A 23,514-nucleotide genomic window follows, 5' to 3' on the forward strand; every position below is an offset into this window, starting at 1 on the left:
GTGTGTGTGTCTCTCTCTCTCTCTGGGTGTCTTTGTGTGTGTGTCTCTCTCTCTCTCTGGGTGTCTTTGTGTGTCTCTTTCTGGGTGTCTGTGTGTGTGTCTCTCTCTCTGGGTGTCTTTGTGTGTGTCTCTCTCTCTCTCTCTGGGTGTCTTTGTGTGTCTTTTTCTGGGTGTCTGTGTGTGTGTCTCTCTCTCTGGGTGTCTTTGTGTGTGTGTCTCTCTCTCTCTGGGTGTCTTTGTGTGTCTCTTTCTGGGTGTCTTTGTGTGTGTGTGTCTCTCTCTCTCTCTCTCTCTGGATGTCTTTGTGTGTGTCTCTCTCTGGGTGTCTTTGTGTGTGTCTCTCTCTGGGTGTCTTTGTGTGTGTGTGTGTGTCTCTCTCTCTCTCTCTCTCTCTGGGTGTCTTTGTGTGTCTCTTTCTGGGTGTCTGTGTGTGTGTCTCTCTCTCTGGGTGTCTTTGTGTGTGTGTGTCTCTCTCTCTCTGGGTGTCTTTGTGTGTCTCTTTCTGGGTGTCTTTGTGTGTGTGTGTGTGTGTCTCTCTCTCTCTCTCTGGGTGTCTTTGTGTGTCTCTTTCTGGGTGTCTGTGTGTGTGTCTCTCTCTCTGGGTGTCTTTGTGTGTGTGTGTCTCTCTCTCTGGGTGTCTTTGTGTGTCTCTTTCTGGGTGTCTTTGTGTGTGTGTCTCTCTCTCTCTCTCTCTGGGTGTCTTTGTGTGTGTCTCTCTCTGGGTGTCTTTGTGTGTGTCTCTCTCTCTCTGGGTGTCTTTGTGTGTCTCTCTCTCTGGGTGTCTTTGTGTGTGTGTATGTGTCTCTCTCTCTCTCTCTGGATGTCTTTGTGTGTGTCTCTCTCTGGATGTCTTTGTGTGTGTCTCTCTCTGGGTGTCTTTGTGTGTGTCTCTCTCTGGGTGTCTCTCTGGGTGTGTCTTGTCTCTTTCCCTGTGTGTCATCTGTGAGTCTATCTGGGTGTGTGTGTGTCTCTCTGGGTGTCTGTCTCTCTCTGGGTGTTTGTGTTTCTGGATTTACTTTTTGTATTTGCCTTAATAAAAAGGTATTGTTTTTTTAAACTACAAATTAAATAATGTTGGTTCATAGATTATTTTATGCAGCTTTCACAATAATGCTGTAAAACTAAAGTAAATATAATTAATAATGGCATTAAAGCTCATGAGACTGCAATAACGATGTAGGGCCTATTCCCCCAGTGGCTGATGGCCAATTTCCAGCAGTATACCACAACACACAACAGCAGCCTCCTTTTACACAAAACCAGTCCTTGGGTTCGATCTTGGCAGTTTTCTACCACTCATATCACTCCACTTGCTTCTGTAGTCCTTTCTCAGTGTAGTATATCCTTGGTTTCTTCCGTACTGACGCTGAAGCAGTTTAATGGTCTCCAATGGTGAGCCAGACGTGGAATTGAAGCAGCTCGTATCGCACAAGTCGGGGCAGGTCCCTGGTTCAAATCTATCTGACACCTTCTATTAGTTTAGTTTTTGAACTTCCAGCAGACAATCAAATCAAGTGGCGCCCCAAGCATGCTAATGAAACACAAATGAATCATGTTTAATATAACACTGGAGAAATAGTATGTTAAATTAGTGTCTTATATACAAAAGCATGATTTCCCTGGAGGGTATTTTTCATCTTCAGAAGATTTTTTTTCCTCCTCTTTGTACACAAACGGATGTTACGCTCTGTGCTAATTTTTCATCATGAATAATCTATGACTCCAGAAGCATCACATCCATTTACTAATTACAAAGGTATTCGGTTTTAGCCACCCTGAATAACAATCACATTATTAGTATAAAAATAACACCCATTACATGTGAAAAACATGTTGCGGCTCCCATGCCCGTCATTTGTGATTATTCGTCATTTACTTTTAAGCGACCCTGCTGTACATACACCGCTGAGTAATTGAATAAAACGCAAGCGAAAGAAAAGTGCCTTAATTCTATTTTCTCATGAATTCAATTGACTCGGTGCCCATTTTATCTAAAGTGCTTGTGTTTGTAAGAGTTTTTAAAAGTTTAAATGCATACAGGCATGCATATTGTCCTTGGGTATTTATTTTGAGCTCTGAAGCCTTGTCTCTGATATTATCTCAAGCATAGACAGTTTCTGTTTATACATTTGTTTTATCAGGCCTTTGAGACTGTTTTTGTGTTATTCAGATCTATCTATAGAGTCATAAGTGTGTACCTGCATAGGCCTTGCATCACACAAGTGTTTCTATACATCTAGATATTTGTCCTTGAGAGCGAACGATTGCACTGCAAGACTCCGCTGCTTTAATAACTTTTAGTTCGTAGTTAATTTATTTCTCGGAAGTGAAATAAATGACACGCCGAATGTGTCAAAAATGCGTGCCGTGTGCCTTCTCACACCTACACTTGACGCTCTTTGCGCACACCTGATTTTCCCTGCCCTGCTGTGCGTGCATTCATTATCTCAGAGCTGGAAATTAAGATATTTACATCGCTTGTACCCCACTTCTCAGCTGTAATTACTGCCTCCAGACTCAATCGCAGGTACGCAGTAGCCAGCAAGGCCGTTTCATCTATTCTCTCTGGTTTTGATGATTTATTTAGAGATTCAGATGGATATTTATTAAGCCGAAGTAGGTAGATAAACCATTTAAATCTGGAGTTAGTGTAGTTAGTCTTACAGGATGACATTGCTGGGGAAAATATTTAAATAAAAACTGACTTCATATATTTAACTAATGATTTATTTAGTTTCTTTCTCTTGGTTACACACACAAGCTCAGTATTTCATGCTTTCTTTGACATTTTTAATTAAATAAAACCATTCACCCTGGCTAAGAAATAATAATATACCTTAAACACTACATTTATAGTGCTAATTTCAATTGCTTTTGTGCGTGTATCAATGCAAACTTCACACGTTTGTCAGACTGTAACAATCTAAACAGACCAAAACAATTTTCATATCGTTTTTGTATTTCTAAGACCGTTTTTTTCCCCTCCAGAATAGTAGGCTTACAGCCGAGATGAGATTAACTGATTTAACGTGTGATTGAATATAATTACACAATAAGAAGGGACTAGCCTTTGAACCCAGATTATACAGTACGGAAAGTACGAATCTGAATTCCAAATGCTTTTAAACTTGGATTTCTTTGGAATTGCCGTTAATTCTAGCCCTGCTATTCATTAACCTAAAACCCTCCATTGTCCTCCAGCTGCATTGGAGACGCTTCAACATGTGCAATAAAATACAGCGCTGTGTGAAAACCTGTGGCGGCAGCATCCCCTCACATCCATAACTGTATTTGTTATGAGGGCATTTCTGAACTAAGAGTCCTGATTAGGAATTATACTTATTGTTGCTGTGACCTGTGTACAGTCAGTGTCGGCTAATTTATGCCGGTCCCCGTTTACTCTGCGCCCGACGCAGCGGTCTGGGTGTCTCGTTAGACGCCCCGCCTCAGGGAACGGCTGATTTGTACCCAGAGAAGGGCTGCAGTATTACCCTGGGATGGGAAAAACCAGCAGCTAGTGGCGCTGTGAGTGTAGCGGGAGCCTCTCCGATCAGCGTGTCACCTTCTGTCCCTCGCAGCCGACGCTTCTGCTTCCCTTTATGTGTCGGTGGATGGTTTGATGACATTCTCCGTGGGAAACATGCGGAAATGAGGCACAGTGCTGAGAGACATTATGATTGGGAATTAACCACTGCTTTTCTTTTGTCATTGTTGTCGCGGGTATTAACACAAACACACTGTGCCTGCTGCGCCCATCAACCTTTCCCATTTCATTTCACCAAGCCGATGAAGTATATCATTTTAACAAGTTTGTCTCTGTGCTGTCCTTGTGGGTGACCTGCTTAGCGTGTCAGTTTTGGCTGTCCTTTGTGATGCGACGTGTAATGTACAGTCGAGGAAAAAATAAATAAAGAAAGTGACCTTGTGCTGTAGCTCCGTGTGTGTAATATGACTACACTTTTTGTAAATATATCAGTTAGCCACAGCCACCTGGTCCTGTGTGGAATAATAGTTTACCATTAAAGTGAGTCAGTTTCAGCAGATGTGTGCGCTGCTGTGCGTTGGATAGAAAGAGACTCGCCCTGTGTGTGACACAGAGACGCCACACCGGGGCCCGTGTGTGTCTGGGGACCCGGACAGCAGCGTCAAGCGCTCCGCAGAGGGTGCTGTGGAGTTAGACTGGGAAGACAGAGGCACTCCTGCTTTATTTATTCATTTATTTTTAAATCGTGGGTCCCCTCAAGAGCTCCTCTCAGCTGCGTTTTAAAATAAAATGTTCATTGCGTCGTCCGCCTGGGGACACTCCCAGCTCTGCCAGCCCTTCGCTGACAGAAGACATTAATAGCACATCCCAGGGACAAATACAGCAAGGTCCCTGACACCAGTGTGAGAGAGACATCCACTTCCCCCCCCATTCATTGTGTTACAGTGATAACAACGTGACACAAACAACAAAGGCTGACAAGGTTGAATATTTCGGCGTTTTTAGGAAGAAACACGGCCAAGTGTGTCAGAATTGACTCTTCAGCTCGCCTCCTCTTATTAGGGTCTGAGAACCAGTGTAATTGTGTGGTGGTGCTGTTGTTTCAGCCTTAAATAATGATCTGCCACAAGCTTTTCTGTTCTTTTTGGCCTTTGAGACTTACATAGCACATGCTATCTGCGATCAATGGGAGAAAAGAGAGAGATGAGAGATGTCAATTTAGGAGGGATTGGATTAATCTCATTCATCTCAACAGCAGACTCTCCAGTTTTCTGTTATCCCCCCACTCTGAAAGATAGTCCGGCTTTAGACCTAAATGAGGAAACCAAACCAACACAACTGTAAGCAGTTAGTGGATCGAAAGCAAAGGGTTAATCCCGGCGAAAGGGTTACTTCTTCGAAAGCCGCAATATATTGTGACCTATTGAATAAATCATCATTGTCTCCAGGGCATTTTTATATCCTCAACAGTTTTGCATATTCTCTTGAAAAGAGCTTAACCTCACCTCTTTGCTGATAACCATTCATCAGAAGAAAAAAAAAAAGAAACAGATCAGTGATAATTAGCAAGCCAAGCATCTCATCCTCATAACTGCTGAGCTGGGCTTTCTGTTTAGGCTCCCTAAATACCTCTTACAATACCACTGAAATTTCCAGCCATAAATCTTTGTGTGAGATTTCTGCTTATGTTACCAAGGAGACACGTTCGGAGGGGGGGGCAGGCCTTCCACAGCCAGTGTATAACATATGAAAGGTCTGATTTAAAAGAAAATAAAGAAATTAGTCAGAAAATGCATAATTATTGACCACATTCCGTGATGTGTTTTTAATACCCCTTGCAAACGTATCCCTCCCAAAACAAGCAAGGAAACAAACAAACAATAGTGACAAGACTTGTGTAAAGAGATACCTGTAATGCATGCTATGGATCTGGATAAATATAGTGTTCATAACCGGGGGCGGAGAGATTATTTATTTTTAAATTTGGTTTATCACTTTTGTGCAGGTGTCGGTATTAATTAACTTGGGCTGCGCGTGTTGCTTTTAAAATAATACATTTTGAAATGCGTAGTCGAGGAGTAGAGATCGTGAGAGGCACAGAGGTAAACGAAGGCTTTGAACCTGAAGGAGAAATACGATGGCGACAAGGTACACGCGAGCTTAAAACGGATTAGAAGTTTAATTTTGCCTCCGCTGTTTCGCCCCGATAAGAGCGAGATTATCTGCAGCCACGGTTCATTTGTGCCTCAAAAGAAATGCTTTCCAATAAGTTGGGGAGTTGAGTTTGAAGTGCGTTACACTGTGAAAACTAAACTTGATCGACAAGCAAAAACACTTAAAAACCCCTTTTCATATTTGTTTTTTTTTTCCCACGTAGTTATACTATTAAATGCCGTGTGTGTTTTGAAGGTGCCGGAAAGGTGAAAATGAAAGCAATACAAAGTCTCGGATTGTATAAAGCTTTGTGGCGAGAGAAAAGCATTTAAACAAGCACTGCTGCAAAGATAGGACGTCTGTATGGCTTTATTTAATTATAGTTAAACTGTTTAAAGTCTACCGACGATAGGGCTGCGCTGTTGTTTTTTTTCTCCACCCCCCACCTTCCATTTAGTCAATTACTCCTTTAGCCTCGTTTAATTTATTTCACACAGCTCATTGATTTGTCTCCCTCTCTCTGTCTCTCCCTCACAGAGGAAGAGGTGGAAAATTTTGATGTTTCCAGTCTGCCCGAAGAAGTGCTGCGGAACATCGAAGCTGACAGTTTCTGGTGCATGAGCAAGTTGCTTGATGGCATTCAGGTAAATTGATTCCTCCTGTCTCCAACCATTGGGGATAACTGATTAATTTCATGGCTTTGAACCACCTCTGGGACATCAGGAAAAGAATGTGCATGTGCAGAAATAGAGAGTTATCTGGTCCCCGTAGCGGAAATCTGCCACCACTCCGTATCCGGGAATAAAGGCTATGATAAATATGCTCACTTTCTTCCAAATGAAACATGGGTTCTGTACCCATGAGGCACCGTTGTGAGCATTCACTCTGGGTCGCTACAAGCTGTACGCCGTTTTTTTTCTCTCCCTTTTCCACTCTCTATCTTTTAATTGATTGAAGGCTATAAAAGCAAAAGTGGTGTTTTTGGTGTCCGTGATGTATAATACCCTGGGGGCCCCGTAGACAATATTGCAAGGTAGGTGGTGAGCTCTGGTAAAGCAACACGCTGTTATGTTTAAAACGCTCCTGTCCTACAGCCCGGAGAATTCCCCCACGTGCGCAGGAGATTTGTTTTGTTTGGGAGAAAACGGATGAAAATCACGAAATGTCACAGAAGACTTGAACAAGCGCACACTGCCTGGCCATACTGGAGAACCAGAGGACATGCTGGGGTGTAGTGTGCGTTACAGCAGTGCATTGTGACAGGAGTGGTCAGCATTGCACCCTCTGTTGAATTTCAGTTTATCCTCCAGGGGTTTTGCTACTAACTACTGCCAGCTGATTTAAAATGCTCTTCAAGCTGAAGAACCTTTTGTGGCGGCGTATTTTTAAACAAAAACAATAAGGATGTTGTTTGGGCACCAGGTATGGTACGCCTACCACATCAATCACACCTCAGTTACATATGACCCACCACCAGGACACACAAAATTAATTTTAACCTGTACCACCATAGAAAGAGTTACACTTTACTCTGCACGTGCATTCATTTTCATAAGAACATAAGAAAGTGTACAAATGAGAGGAGGCCAATCGATCCATTGTGCTCATTTGATGTCCATTAATAACTGAGTGATCAAGGATCCTATCCAGTCTGTTTTTGAATGATCCCAAATTGTCTCTTCAGCCACATCGCTGGGGAGTTTGTTCAGATTGTGACGCCTCTCTGTGTGAAGAAGTGTCTCCTGTTTTCTGTCTTGAATGCCTTGAAGCCCAATTTCCATTTGTGTCCCCGGGTGTGTGTGTCCCTGCTGATCTGGAAAAGCTCCTCTGGTTTGATGTGGTCGATGCCTTTCATGATTTTGAAGACTTGGATCAAGTCCCCACATAGTCTCCTCTGTTCCAGGGTGAAAAGGTTCAGTTCCCTCAGTCTCTAAAATTAGTTATTCATATACTTCCAACTATCATAATGTCTTATGTTCAGTAATGCATCTAAATTAAACCCAGTCATAGATATTAAACTGTAGGAGTGTACACCTAGCAATTTCTTTTACATTGTTCTTTCTTATAACAGCAGTCCGCTGGTCATTTCCCTCCATTTATGTAATTTCTGTATTATTATTAAGTCATTGAACAGACATCTTTATGGAAGATGACTTGCATGTTGTTTTCGAACATTAATATACATTTTACAGCATGACAGGGTTAGCAGAACCACTAAAACTAATTAATGGCGAATAACATTAAGGGTTTGTAGAAATGTTGATCTGAATGCTCTACAGTTGTAACTATTACCTTGACAAAACGAGAGGAGAATTGAATGAAGTCGTGCAGGAATTGAAAAGTGGAAAATAAGATGAGGATTATTCACAGAATAAAGGCCGAGCAGTAGCTATGAGCAAGTTATTTATACATCATTTATACATCTATATAGTGGCACAGAGTCTGGGGCTCAGGAAACAATAGGCCTGTCTCTCTCTGTGTCCCTCTGTCTCTCTCTCTCTCTCTCACACACTCAGCCTGTTGCTTCCTGTTGTATCGAGATGGGGAGCCAGTCACCAAGTGAACAGGAGCTCAACTCAAATTGTAAAATCTGCTGGCATAGATTAGTTGGTGCTTCAGCTTTTCTCTGGCTTTTTCTTGCTATTAAACTGTGAATACTTTGTTGGAGGTGAAAGGTCTCCTCTTAAGAGCATCAACCTGTGGGCCGCGTGTGCATTTTAAATCACAGGAGCCATTTGTTTGTAATGTGAATAGTCAGTTCAGAGACCTTCTCCGCTGACTGCAACCTGTGGGGAGTCTCTGCAATGGAGGTGCCATTTGTTATCTGTATGCCAAAGCATCTCGGCGTGATGGCAAGAGGCCTGATTTAATGCTATCATCTGCAAATGGGCGAGACCGCCATTAAACGCACTGGAGTGGTGCGTGCGTTACAAGGATGCATCCTGTCGTCTTATTTTCTGGCTGACCTTTTGCGGAAAACATCAATAAAAATAAGTGTGTGTAGATAATTGTGCCGCTTGTTAATACCTCGTGTTTTGTGTATCGGGACGAAATGCGTTTGAAGTGATCTGTCTGATCCGACGCCGCACAGGTACGGCGCCATCTGTTTAGTCTGTCGGCTCAAGCTCGATCAGAAGGAAACCCGGTTTTCAGGCGCTGTTCCCCCGAGTGAGAGTAAACGGGCGGGGGAAAGAAAAAGACCTGTTCTCTTTGTTTAGATAACAGCTGTTCAGTAAGATGAGTGACACGGTGTCGTTTGAGTTGAACCTCTTGAATCGCTGGAATGAATGCGTTGTGTGATTAGCGGGATTTGATGAGCAAAGTCAGTCGAGCAAAGCAAAATAAAGATAATACCTATTCTGTCAACCATTAGGATAATTGAATCTCATTAAGGTGGCAAACAACATACAAGTCTCTTTTTATCCCCTAAAAAAACAAAACTACACCATCCAGTTAAGTACCGTCACCCTTCTTTGTTTAAAAGTGTCATTTAGAAGTCCAATCCAGTCAATATCACACAATAAAACCTTACAGGTGTAGCAGAGTGTCTGATATCATGTGTAATTGGGCATTTTTGTGGATTTTTTTTTTTAGTAACTTTGACACTTTTTTAATGTCAAATGTCAGCAACTGCAATCTGTCATGTTCAACCTGCACATATTTTGCACACGTTTGGCTGAAGTCATCGTGTGCCGATCTTCAGTGAGGGAGGGGGCAGTAATGCACACCGAAGGGCAGTTACTCTCACCGTGTGTCTGAACACGGGGGATTGAACTGTAACTGGTGCTGATGTGGCTCCATTCGCAGCGCTAAGTGTTTGGGTGCTGGGATTCACTGATTTAAGTGCAGTCTTGGGTTATAGAAAGGCCGTGAAAGACTGTATTATGGAGGATGATTAGTTTGTTTTTGTGTTAGTGGCAGCTGATGGCCTTGAGGCCTTTTTTTTTTTTTTGCTTCCATTTGACATTCAATTGTATAAAATGAACACTGTTTTGAGCTCAGCTAATTAAGGCATGGGTTTTTTAAGGTATTGTGCTTCAGAATAGATTGACTTTTGTGTGGAAGAAAAGCCAATACCTCTATAAAATAATGAGAACAACCAGATGAAGGAATTTACCTTCCATTTGAGCCTGATTAAAAATAAAAGCAGGCTTCCCGAGGCAGGTGTGAAACACAGTCTAAAGCCCAGCTGTATGGTCTCTGCGGCCTCCCAGCGGCTCGCCAGCTGTGGAGCTATTGTGTGTCATGTGACATTGTCAGAGCCCACCGGCGTCGGGGAAGGACACTGAGAACGGCCCTGTTGTGCGTGCCGTGGCCGGGGGGGTTTGGCCGCAGACACCCTCTCCCGTTGTCTTCTGCTCTGGCCTCTGCTGGGACTGAGTCTCCTGCCGACCTCCTCAGCCCCCTGCCCTCTCGGGCCCCGCTGACACCAGCTGTTTTCCAGCGCTTTTTTTGGCCAGAGCGCTTTGTTCTTTGCAGCCTCGGGCTCGGCTGGGAGGCTGTCCCGCCCCGCGTAGCTCGGCCGTTATTCCAGTGACGGGTACAGGCATTCATTCTTGATGTGTTGCCTGGCCACCTTGACCGTGAGCCTCCAACCCATCAAGGTCTCGTCCAAAACGCATCCCCCCACAGCACAGGTATTGGAAGCTGACCAGATTCAAGAGATCTATATAGTAGTCAGTATGTTTAAAAGCTCTGCAATACATTTGAATTCCCCAAAAAGACAGGATAGATTTTCTCAAGACACATACAAGTTACGCTTGATTGACAAGAGCCATTTTAGTTTATCCTTTGGTAGTGGGCTGTAAAAATTGAAATAAAGAAAATAGAGATTAGCCTTTCAATCATAAAGGGTAGTACTTTAAAGTCATAAAGAATGGATTTCCGCCCCATCTCTCTGTGCATGAGACAAACCGTCATTAACGATAGATGGACGAGAGAGAGTGTGTCTGCAGATCAGAGACTGATGGCAAACGTCATCGCCATACTTCCTCATTTAAACTGTTAATAACGTAGCCGAGTTACAGGATAGTCAGAAAAAGGGATTAGAAGACATAGACAAAAATAAGTCGCATACATGTTAAAGTCTATATTGTAAATACAGATTGCATACGACTTGCAATTGATGTGGTTGCAGTCGTGATGATTATTTATTTTCTTCTTGATGAAAGACGTTAAAAGTAATAATAATCATCCTCATAATGAATGTAGGAGTTAGTGAGCATTGATAGTGCAGGTAACTTCCTTCTCTGAGGCTTGAGTAATAGGGTCGCTTGTGTGTTTGAAGCTGGGCCTTAAACCGCCTCGGCAAGATTAACAGTTCTCCTGCTGCACCCGCTTATGTTATGCAGTTTGTGGCTCAGGAGGCTGGGTGGTTTGCTGAAGGATCACAAACTAATTAAGGTCATAATAGAGTTCAACGCTGTTAAAATTGTTTATAAATCATTAGGGGGGAAATGCTCTTTCCCTTGTGTCCTGAACATAATTAGCTTGTGCCAAGGTCACGATAATAGAAACACTCTTTCCTCGTGTTGAAAGAGCCGGGCGAAGGAGCTAGCCTGTGTTCCTGGTGTGTGTGTGGAGGAGAAATGCTGCTGAGATTGGTTTAAAAAGAATGCAAACACAAATAATAAAACAGATTTGATAGAGAGAGGGTTACCCTAGTTTAGTATGCAAAATTATGTTTATTTTACTAGCACTAATTGTAAAAATTCAATTTTGTTTATTTATCATGCAGATGCTGTAGATGAGAAATTAGGAATTGTGGGACAGTCTGATTCACAGTTAATGTCACACAATATGATGTAAATCTGAAAGGTAATCTGTTATAACGTGATTATTCAATTTTGAATTTTGTTGTCCTGAAAGGGGAAGAGGTTTTGCATACCTGACGATATTTCCCATCATGCTGTGTGTCTTTGCTTTGCTCATGGATGATGCTTGTCTGAAACCTTCCTATAGGATATCACTGTGGGATACGATTAGAGAGACTCAATTAAGCAATTCATTTTGATCCTCAGTCCTGCACCGATTGGTTAACGAAGGGTGATTTTCACTTTGGAAATTATAAACTATCAATGTTAACCTTCTAGTCCAAGGACACACAAAATTATTTCTTAAAACATCACATTCCTGCAAACTTCGGTGACACGGAACTTACGATTTCAGAACCTGTAGACACTTGCCTGTGCTATTCAATTAAACTCTCAGTTCAATGAAGATGTGATTTAAAAAGGAGAAAAGAAAAAAAACGTGTTAATTTAGAAATAAAATAAAATTGAATGAAGTAAAGCAGTTCAACAATTTGATTTGGCAGACAACTCTTTCGCTGATTAAACGGTTTATTGACATAAATGCCAGGGTTAAAACGTAATGACTTATTGTAACTCGCCTTTTGAAACACTTTACTGGCAGGGTATTCATCTATCTATTATTGTGTTTGAATTGATCTGAGCTCCGTCTCGCCTATACTCTGGTAATGCCACGCTCCCCGGTGACAGCGGCTGTGACACGAGTTGGCACCGTCCTTGAGTTCTGTGTGTGTCGATGGCAGGTTACATCTGGAGAACTATTCCAGTGTGTTTAAAGCAATGAACTATGTGCGTTCGTTTGGCTTTCTGCCTATGAATCTTTCTGAGAATACTAATAAGGGCTCTGGCACAATAATGCATCATACTGTTTCTCTTCTAATTATCCTCCCTGCTTTCTTAAGGAAAGTATATCCTTGGATAGGTCTTATGTATTTATTTTTCCATCCTAAGTATGTAAATCCAGCTGTTGCACAATACTGTTGGTTTTGATACAGTTGTGGAGTATGGAACAGAAAATACAGTGTGATTTATTTATTTGTAACGGGTGTTATCAGTCGTAATAGTTATATTGTACATGAAAGCTAATCTAAAGACAAAAAAAAATAGGAATGGAACTTCATAACTCTGGTTTCATTTAGGGATGAACTCGAACCCTTTTGTGTGTGTCTTTGTGTGTTGATCGCTGTAATGGTTAACACAATGTTGATGACTTTGCCAGGACCAAAAAAAAGTTTTTAGTTCAGATCAGCGGTTCATGAACAGTTTACAGAGAGACCGCTGCTGCTCAAGAAGCAAGCAAGATGTGACAAATGATCGTTTGAGTCTAGTTATCTATTCATTTGTTTGTTTGTCTCGGAAGTTTTGGTTCGAAAATGTGCCGGAACGATTTATGAAACTATAGATCTTTGTGGGGGCCTTTTTTTTTTTTTTTTTTTTTTTTTCTCTCTCGTGAATTTCTCTGAACACTAAAAGAACTACCCTGCTTCCAGACGTGCTCCCTGCCACCCTGTATATTAGCCGATCTCGCTGAGCTCACTGCTGCCAATTATTTTTAATCACACGTTCCTTAGAGGGAACCTAATGCTGTCACTGTGTGCTAAGAAGAGCCGAGTTTTTCTGCCTGACTGCGGGTATTTGTGCCGTTATTGACAGGTGTACTTTTCTGTTTCAGTCCACTGATCTTCTCAATCTGCTGGCTGAACAAGACGCCTGTCTTTCAGCTTCTCTCATTCGCGGCTTCCCCCCTCAGGAGCGCCAGCTATCAAGCTGTTTAAATCAACACAAGGAACTGTTAAGTGCTCCGAAAGAGGTTGTTTACCAAGAAATTTAACCTTAACAAAAGAACGAATGTGTGTGTGTGTGGGGGGGGGCGCGGGGGGGTTTCTGCAGAATTATTCTCGCGTTGTCATCGGCGGCGGCTTTCAGATGCTGGAAAGATACGTTTGCGGCTGTTTGTGTGTCGGACATTGCAGTCCTGTAGGTTTCCTTTCTGATAATGGAAAAGGAAAAGGAAGGAGATGGGGATGCGATACAATGTGATTAAGCCCCCTTTTCCACAAGCTGAGAGCATCATTCAGAAGGGTTTTAGTTACTGTAGCTTAGGGGCTTTTATCGCCTCCATTCTTGAGCGGTTTAGTTTGGTTACTGATCTCAACAACTCAATACAGAGAAAAGAGTTGTCATGTTCTTCGAATTCAGCCGTGAGTGTGGCAGAGCCGCCTTCAGGTCTACCACAGCGCCAATTCAAAACTGTTTGCGGCACGGTGGAGGCCTAAAAACTGGTGACAAGTGACAATATTCGATTTTCGATATAAACACTTGCAACTTCACTCTGCAAATAATAATGCAGCCATGATTTGTATTCCTTTTAAAGAAGGTGAAGCCTCCAACTTACACCCATTTAAGGCAGAAACTGGTTATATGCAAAATATAAGCAAAGACGTAAGAGAAAATGCCAAGGAATGTAATTGCTTTCTTCACATGTGGTCAAAACATGACCATTAGCATCCTAGCAAAACCGAAGTGTAGAGTCTGGGGCAGCAGACTAATAGGATAATTCCATTTAAAGCAGGAAGCTACCTGTATAATTTATTTATCAGCACCTGCGCTCAACCTTCGCATCGTAATTAAATGCGGGGAGCCACATTTCCTTATGAGTATCTTCAATAATGTAAATGCAATTATGTAAACCTCTGGGAGGGCTGTAAATATGCTTCACACGGCTGCTCTGCTGTTATTGAAATGGGCCTCGTGCTGAACAGAGCCTGCTAGTGAGGGGAGAGACGTGGCATGACAACACGGCTGCTGGAGGAGTCAGAAAAGGGGGTACTGCGCCTGGGTATCTACTCTAGTCCTCTACTGCTTCATGGATGCTGCTGTCTGGAGCCTGAAATTCTTTAAATGCTAATGACTTCTGTGAAGAAAAAAAGCTACTGTTGTGTCGGTCTGTTTCCCTCCTTGTGTATCCAATCACTGATTTCCCTCTGTCGTTTGCTTGCGATGTCAGCGGCCTTTTCTAAAAGAACAGCTCGGACGCACACCTGGTCGAATGCCGAAGGAGGGTGTTGAGACACTCTAGCGGCGGTCGGGTGTTGACAGGTTGTAATGCTCAACATCCACCGAAGTGTCTTATGTGTGGGTGAGTGGCGTATGGTCAGAATAAGTATGTGAAGAGCAAATTCAGGTGTGTGAGGAATCATTCCCCCCATAGGACGCCACTCTCTGCGAAACCGATCGATCTGCAGCACGCGCTTCCCCATCCCTGTTACTAGCGAAGGGATGCAAATAAGCCGAGGGTGTTGTACTGAATTACTTTTTTCAGCGTGGGCTCTCCTGAGCTCACAGCCTAGATGTTCACCGGGATTGGTATGGCGTGCTCGATCAGATCCCAGTCCCGCTCTTTTCTCTGTGAAACCTCCGTGTTAAGTCGTGCACCTGCTGCCAGACAGGCAGGTGAAAGTGAAGCGCTTTTGTGGGGATGCCTGGTGCCTCCTCCCCCCGACAAAAAATAAAAAAACCGACATGGACCTCTGTAGCTCTGCTTATGATTCTGTCGTAAGTCATTCTTTATGCTGTTCCATTATTTTCTGGCATCGTTCCCAGACCTCCCTCCTGTTTGCACTCCAGTATATGAAAATAAAATGAGGGGAGGACTGTGCGTCTGTGCCGGGTGCGTGTCAGTCACTCTCACTCCACTTGGGGGCTTGTGATCTGTGAGGCTGATGAACAGGATTTTAACTTGTCAACTGGTTCATTTTAAACGTGTGTGTGTGTAAGTATACATATATGTATGGATAATAAATCACATATAAATAAAGGAGAGAGAGAGTGACATGACATGATGGCCTGTCAGTGAACGTCTGTAGTTCTAGGTGAGCAAAAAATGCTCATACAGTTTATCTTGCATGTCACTGGGTACAGAGCCCCTTTGTTAGTGTTCGTAATTCCCTGTACTTCGCCGGCTCTGGCTGCTGCTTAACTGCCACTTGACTCAGATTTTGCCTTTAATCAATAACGTATAGACAGAGATTAAAGCCGCTAGGCTACTTTGCATCCGTGCTGTCCTTTGTCTGTTCTCGGATATCGATGGAATAATCTTTGAATCTGCACAGAAGGCGTTCGGTGCAGCCGTTAATGACCCCGTGCCTGATGAGCGCGCTTTGGGCCGATTGGAGAGCTTTTCAGTTACAGCACAGCGCTTTCAACAGTTTCTCTGCATCGGCACCACGTTGTTGAAGGAAGTCGGCAGAGTGAAACTGGTTTAGGGTACTCGGCGCGTCTAATACGCCTTACATTACTTGTTATGTTAATTCGATCACTCCTCTTTGGGAGCAGAGTGGGAGGTTTGTGTTTATCCGTTTACTTTTGGAAATGTTCAATATCTATTCAAGTATTAATATGCATTTAGTGCCATGTAGGCATTCAGATTTGTGTAAAGTATGTTCATAATGCAAGTCCTTTCCCTGTCAGTATCTGATCTGGGTGATGTGTGGCGTTATTACAGATTGGGAATTTACAATCTCCGTTACTAACCCCCTCGATTCACTTTGCGTCTCTTCATCCTCCTTTACCATTTCTCATACATCAAAGGGATCTTTAGGAACATCCCATTTAATATCCGTGTTGGATCGTTAGCCGTTTGATCTTCCTCAACTGTGGATTAATTGCTGTGAAACATGAATGGGTAACTGGCGGTATTGTTTATCAATATCAATGTCTGACGCTTTGTGTTAAGGAGTACATCATTATAATCTATCACTGGTAAGAGTTTGCAGTTTTATTCTAGGAACATGCAGGTAAATATGAGCTGATCATTTCCAGCTGTGTTTCTTTGCCCGTGCAGTGAGTGGAGCGGCTGTACCGAGTGATAACCCGTGTTATGGAAATGTGGCGTTCCTGTTGGATTTGTTAATGGCTTTTTGTCACTGCAGAAGGGCAGAGCACTTTTAGACAGGCTGCCTGGGAAAGCTTTCCTGAAACGTAGCATCCTGTTCCCACAGGCAGGCTAATAAAGTCCAATTTTACAGCTGGGTGGAGCCGCTGTAAAAGGAGGTCAACTGACATTCCCAAGGTTAGACAATTGGTTGGTAAAGCTGAGGGGGAAGTTTCTCAAATCTGCAGCTCATCCAGGAGGGGATGGTCTCTTATTGTCTGAGGAATGAATGTGGTTTACAATACATTAGAAGCTCAGAAATGACAGATTGCATTCGTGACTTGTATGTTCATGCCATGGGTTTTAGTAGGACACTCACACTATTGATGTCATTTATCACTGAAATAGTGCAGATGTGTAAAGGTGGACTTGACTTGTAAAGGCAGATGTGTAAGTGATGGTTTAATGATGCTTGTTTACCGACTCTCACAGATACCATTGCCTCACTTTGAGCAAAGTCAGCACTGAACACATAAGAACATAAGAAAGTTTACAATTGAGAGGAGGCCATTCTCCCCGTTGTGCTTGTTTGGTGTCCATTAATAACTAAGTGATCCAAGGATCCTATCCAGTCTATTTTTAAATGTTCCCAAATTGTCTCTTCAGCCACATTGCTGGGGAGTTTGTTCAGATTGTGACGCCTCTCTGTGTGAAGAAGTGTCTCCTGTTTTCTGTCTTGAATGCCTTGAAGCCCAATTTCCATTTGTGTCCCCGGGTGCGTGTGTCCCTGCTGATCTGGAAAAGCTCCTCTGGTTTGATGTGGTCGATGCTTTTCATGATTTTGAAGACTTGGATCAAGTCCCCACGTAGTCTCCTCTGTTCCAGGGTGAAAAGGTTCAGTTCCTCAGTCTCTCAGTAGGACATTCCCTTCAGACCTGGAATAAGTCTGGTTGCTCTCCTCTGAACTGCCTCTAGAGCAGCGATATCTTTCTTGAAGTGTGGAGCCCAGAACTGTACACAGTATCCAGATGAGGTCTGGAATAGCGATCATGATAGAATTGTGATCGTTACAATCAGAACGCACAACAGTAGCATAAGATCATAACAAATTGATGTGAATATGATATTTTTCTGTTTATGTTTGGGTTAATTTGCTTATTTTCAGTGTATTATGTTGTTACAAAGAGGACAAACACAAATCATAACAGGATGGCAATCAACAAGGCTATTTTCTGCTCCCCATCGATTGATTGTACTCTTATTATAGGCCGTGTCATTTCTAATCACGGACGCATTCTCCATGCCCTATGAATTTCCTTACTGAATGACAATAAAGGCTACAAATGATGATGGCTTTGCAGTAATTCTTTTTTTTCCTTTTGTTTAATTTTCCAAGGACAACTACACCTTTGCCCAGCCAGGAATCCAGAGGAAAGTGAAAGCATTGGAGGAACTTGTTAGCCGGATCGATGGTGAGTCTTAGCAGTCAATTCTCACTCTAAGTGCAGCTGAAGAACTCTGTGTCGAGAGTGTTTAGCAGAAACCTGGGCGAGTAATCTAGCCAATATCAGCACAGCCAGCCACCATGACAGTGGCGCGCGGCCTTTCTCAGATGATGTGTCATCCTCAATCAACTCGCTGGCGTTGTGGCCTTTGCAGGTTCACTGTTGTGTATCGTTTAAAGGAAACCTACTAGAGCATGAGCCACTTTCATTACTTTTTATTAAGGCAATATAATCAAAATTCAATGGCAATTTCTTTGCTGCAGAGTAATGACCAAGGACCAAAGGCAGCCAGCATTCAGTTTGCATTAAGCTCAATGATTGTTTTAATTCCAGGGGAAGTCACAGTGCTTGTTTATGGGAGCTCTTTCGCTATGCTCGGCTTTATTTGTTTATGTAATTTATTTATTTATATATCGCACTTCTCTGGCTCATCCGGCTATTAAAATACGTGCATATTTTATTTTTTCTCCAGGTTCAATTGAATTAATTACGGGCTTGAGTAATAACATCTCTCATATGCGCGACAAATGGTGTCGTCTGAAGGAGTCATTGTGGATATTATGCCGAGTAGAAAAGCATTTGTGTGTTTTATTTTTGCACCTTTTTATTCTCCTCCACCCCCCTAAACCTTTATTTCCATGCAATGCTGACTGTCACTGGAATTGTGTGGTTTACTAAAATTAAATGCCGGATGTATCTAGGATCCATTAGAATATATTCTCTTGATAGTTTATTAAATTAAACTAAGCCACTATGCATTAATTACCATGTTAGGGCTGTGAATAAAATAATGGACACTAAGAGCACCGACAAGCTTAGTTATAAAAAGAAATGCCGTAAAAAAAATCCCATAAATACTAAAATCACATTTCATAAGGAAAGAAGTAAACCGTGTCTCGTTAACAACTTTATGCTGTTCAGATGTGCACCCCGTCAGCTGATCAATACCATGTCGAGTTCATATCTGAAATGCCTTTTTAATATATCAGAAGAGAGGGATGCTGTCATGTTTGTGTTTAAAATATGTATTTATTCTATTTTCATTCATATGTGTATAGTGTTCTGTTTTAGTGTTCAAAGTTCAATGCTATATATTCTGTGAGTTGTGTGATTTATGAAACCAATGCAAATCATAACACATTTCAGTACAGAGGTTTTATAGCCATAGATACTTGCAAGAAAACAATCATAATCTTCTATTGATTGATTCTGTGTATTGCATTTACATACGTATATTCTGCAGATATGTTTTGTGTTGTCTGTTACCAGGTTTTGTTTCGGCTGCCTATCTTTATTTATATTGAATTTCTTATTTTAACAGTGTGTTCTGTGTAGTTATGAATTGATGCTTTTGAATAACTTCCTTACCCTGGTTTTCATTTTAAAACATGAAAATGTCAATCCTGCCAAACTGCCCAATTGATAATAAACATACATATACACTGATCAGCCATAACATTATGACCACCTGCCTAATATTGTGTAGGTCCCCCTTTTGCCACCAAAACAGCCCTGACCCGTCGAGGCATGGACTCCACTAGACCTCTGAAGGTGTGCTGTGGTATCTGGCACCAAGGCGTTAGCAGCAGATCCTTTAAGTCCTGTAAGTTGCGAGGTGGGGCCTCCATGGATCGGACTTGTTTGTCCAGCACATCCCACAGATGCTCGATTGGATTGAGATCTGGGGAATTTGGCCAAGTCAACACCTTGAACTTGTGATTCATCAGACCAGGCCACCTTCTTCCATTGCTCCGTGGTCCAGTTCTGATGCTCACGTGCCCATTGTAGGCGCTTTCGGCAGTGGACAGGGGTCAGCATGGGCACCCTGACTGGTCTGCGGCTACGCAGCCCCGTACGCAACAAACTGCGATGCACTGTGTGTTCTGACACCTTTCTATCAGAACCAGCATTCACTTTTTCAGCCATTTGAGCTACAGTAGCTCGTCTGTTAGATTGGACCACACGGGCCAGCCTTCGCTCCCCACGTGCATCAATGAGCCTTGGCCGCCCATGACCCTGTCGCCGGTTCACCGCTTTTCCTTCCTTGGACCACTTTTGATAGGTACTGACCACTGCAGACCGGGAACACCCCACAAGAGCTGCAGTTTTGGAGATGCTCTAACCCAGTCGTCTAGCCATCACAATTTGGCCCTTGTCAAAGTCGCTCAGATCCTTACGCTTGCCCATTTTTCCTGCTTTTAACACATCAACTTTGAGGACAAAATGTTCACTTGCTGCCTAATATATCCCACCCACTGACAGATGCCATGATAACGAGATTATCAGTGTTATTCACTTCACCTGTCAGTGGTCATAATGTTATGGCTGATCCGTGTATATATTCATTCATATTCAATCCAGTCCTTGTTTTGGGCTTGTGCCTCCCAGATTTCTCTCATTGAGGTAATAATACTATTCACAACCTCCTTTTCAAACCAACAACAAATGTAGAAGATATGTTGCCCCATTAACTAACCAAGTGAGCATTTTACTGGGCAAATGGCAGAATGGGAATGTATTGTATGAGGTACCAGTGAAAGGGGGCGTTCGCTTCCAGTCTAATGTCCGTCATGTTATATGTGCTGAGGGAAAGTTAACAAAACTCAGCAGTGTGAAATATGTTGTCTTGCGTCTTCCCCTCCGCTCTTCAGGAGTCACAGGATGTTTCATTTATTTCCGGCACTAAGACTTGTGCAAAACATTCTGGCTCTAGTGATTTGGAAAAAAGCTTCGGTCTAGAATAGTGTGGGAAAAAGACTACAGATGTTGAACATTTGGCTGTTTTCATGCCTGACTAAATCTTCATTTATCAGCTAATTGAAGCAGATCTGGCAATTATGTTAGCATTTCAGTCACAATTTAGGGGAGTCTAAAGCTTGTGCCGTACTCCTGCATGGCATTAGTTGTCTATTTGCAGGTGAGAGGGAAAACATGTTTTAACCAGGTTTTAATAGCCTACATCTGCCTGGTGTCTGGTGTCAGATCGAACAGAATTAGGTCAAATTTCAATTAAAGAATTTATCTTCGAGTGCAGGTTATAGCAAAGTATTTGTATTATAGGCTTCTAATATTTGCAGATGACACAAACATACATTATTTTTTACCTGCTGTTGTTGGGTAAAAAAAAAATGTGCATGGTTTTATACTTGTTGGGAATGAATATATTATTTTTTATATGCATATTTACACAGACTCTGAGGTGCAGTTTTGCGTGCCAAAATATTCTGCTGAAAGAAACCCCCCACCAATAACAACAACATCAACAAACAAATCATGGAGCGTCTTTTATCCAGATTGGAGGGAATTCTGTCCTCTCAGTGTATCGCTTTAGATGGTGTGATACTGTGAGCTCTCCCCCATATTTTCCTTTCTATGTGGTTGTGCCAGATTGTAATTGTGCTCTGCAGCCGTCTCTAAAACAGATGGGAGAAACTCTGGCTGTAAGGGGAACATACTGTATGCCATCTCTGGGGAGTTAATGGAGCAAGGTTGAAATATTTTTATCCCTGCAGCTAGTTCAGCGGGCTGCTCCAGAGATGTCTTGGTGGTTTCCCTTTTTGTCTTGATGTTAAATGTTCCCTTTGAAACTCTCCACTCGCTGAATTGAGTTTGTTGAACAGCGGTTGTTATTTTTAAGTCGCTCAAGAGTGTAGTTCATTGCCTCCGAGACTTCATTTGTGCCGTGGATTACTTGGCCATTATTTTAAAATTTGCTTTCTGAAATGGGGGTATTATAAAATGTCAAACGTAATCTTCAATTTTCTCTTTTACTTCTCATTCTGTGTTAATTTCAATCTGAAGCAATGTTAGGGTTCAGGTCAATCATTTTGTTCTAAAATCCAGGAGCCCAGTTTTCTCTCTGCAAGTCTTTTATGAATAAATTCTCTTGTCATTGAACTTCTCATAGGTTAGCACTGCATTGTGATTTATATATAAATATAAATTAACAGTGCCTACAGAAGGTTTCAAACTGCACACCTTTTGTTCCATTATAGCCTGTAATATATATGTTCCCCATTTATTTATACATACTACCCCACAACATCCAAGTGAAAACAATATTCTAGAAAATTAAGAATCAAAAAGTTTGGTTGGATAAGTGTCTGCCTGCCTTGTAATAGCATAGATTCATATGATTTCAGGATAAATTCAGCAGTTCCTGTAGGTTCCTTCTGGGCAGAGCATTTCAAAGCACGTTCACCAAAGGTAAATTCACCTTTCAACAGGACAATGACCCAAAGCACACAGCCAAAACTACACTGGGACGGCTGAGGAACAGAAAGTTAAAAGTCCTTTAGAGGCCCAGTCAGAGCCCCGACCTCAATCCAATCACAAATTTGTTCCAAGACTTGAAGATTTCTGTCCATCCACTCTGTCCAAGCAACCTGGCAGAGGTTGAACAGTTTTGTAAGGTAGAAAGGTCAAATAAATATGGTCAAGTAGGGGGAAAAAAAATCCTAATTTAAATGCATGAAACAATGAGGCACTGACACAGCAAAATGTGCAAAAGTTCAAGGTGGGGGTGAAGAATTTTATAGGGTCTGTGTCTGTAAAATTAAAATTAAATCATACAACTGGAAATTCAAGTGGATTTGCAAGCCTGTCCCTTTTATTTATCGCGGGGGGTTGCTTCTCTCCTGATCACTGATCTCACCTGTGAATGGCTTTTACTGTAGCAGATGGAAGTCTTGTCCTTTAAGGCACTAATATTGGCCCGACTCATCTTGGTATGTGTGACAAATAAGCATCAGGCTAAAGTCAGTTTCAATCACACAGAACCTGCTGGGATCCTCAGAGAAGTTCCATCAGTTCACTTTATTTAACTTATAGATAATAAAACTGTTGTCAGACTGGCGCTAACCTCTGTCTTACAGGGTTAACCTGCAAGATTTAATGTCTTCGGGTGTAAAGCATTGCAGCCCTTAACTGAATGGGTTAGAACCGTCCCATTTCGTCCCTGGAATGTAATCCCTATGTTAGATTCTTTCATGTATGATTATTGACCTAAAGGGGTCAGCGTTTAGTTTGGAAGAGGGCTATGAATGTTTTATGAAAGACTTTGCTCGGCTGCAGCAGGCGGCTCTGTTCGTGTAGGCCGTAGGGTGGCACAGCAGACGCCTAAAATAAACGGATATCCGACTCGGAAGACAACACGGACATCACGCGGAATCGTAAATCATGTACCTTTTTCTATTGATTGTCTGTATTCTAGGACATTGGGCTTTTTACAGATTTGATTATTGCTATTCCTGTTTTCTGTTTCTATTGTTATTGTTGGCAGAATTACTGGAAGTAGCAGTGGTGGACATATGTTTATTATTATTATTGTCACTGTGTATAACTCAAAGCATAACAGGACCAGCAGAGGTCAATTTGAAATGGTGCTTCGTTGCTATAAAGAGACACAGTGCAATATGTAAGATTACAGAGACATCTACTATAAGGAGTGTTATTGGAAAATGAAAGATGAAAATGTCTCTGTTACAAGTCTATTTGGTGAAGGTGCTTTAAAAGTCATTGATACCAGCTGCCCGGGTTTGAATAAGCTCTCTGTATTCTTCACCACTGAGCTTCTGAGATCCCTTTGAACGGTAACAGATCTTGAATTACCATACAATATGGTGCGACTTACACAACTGCTTACAGTCGCCGTAATTCATTTGGCATTCAGATTGTTCCCATCCCCCT

At 42.2% G+C, this 23,514-nt stretch overlaps 1 protein-coding gene across 4 annotated transcripts in view; it reads left to right on the top strand.

Moving 5' to 3' along the window:
• The window catches only part of tbc1d22a (TBC1 domain family, member 22a), a 130,897-nt gene that overhangs the window by 58,023 nt on the left and 49,360 nt on the right, over positions 1 to 23,514 (top strand). For all 4 annotated transcript variants that reach the window (XM_066723862.1, XM_066723864.1, XM_066723863.1 and 1 more), the window contains 2 exons: positions 6,176 to 6,282; positions 17,718 to 17,793. In XM_066723862.1, coding sequence (XP_066579959.1) covers positions 6,176 to 6,282; positions 17,718 to 17,793 — 183 coding nt within the window. The remainder of the gene's footprint in view (positions 1 to 6,175; positions 6,283 to 17,717; positions 17,794 to 23,514) is intronic.

Source organism: Amia ocellicauda, chromosome 15 (genome assembly GCF_036373705.1).
Source record: "Amia ocellicauda isolate fAmiCal2 chromosome 15, fAmiCal2.hap1, whole genome shotgun sequence".
Classification (NCBI taxonomy): domain Eukaryota; kingdom Metazoa; phylum Chordata; class Actinopteri; order Amiiformes; family Amiidae; genus Amia; species Amia ocellicauda.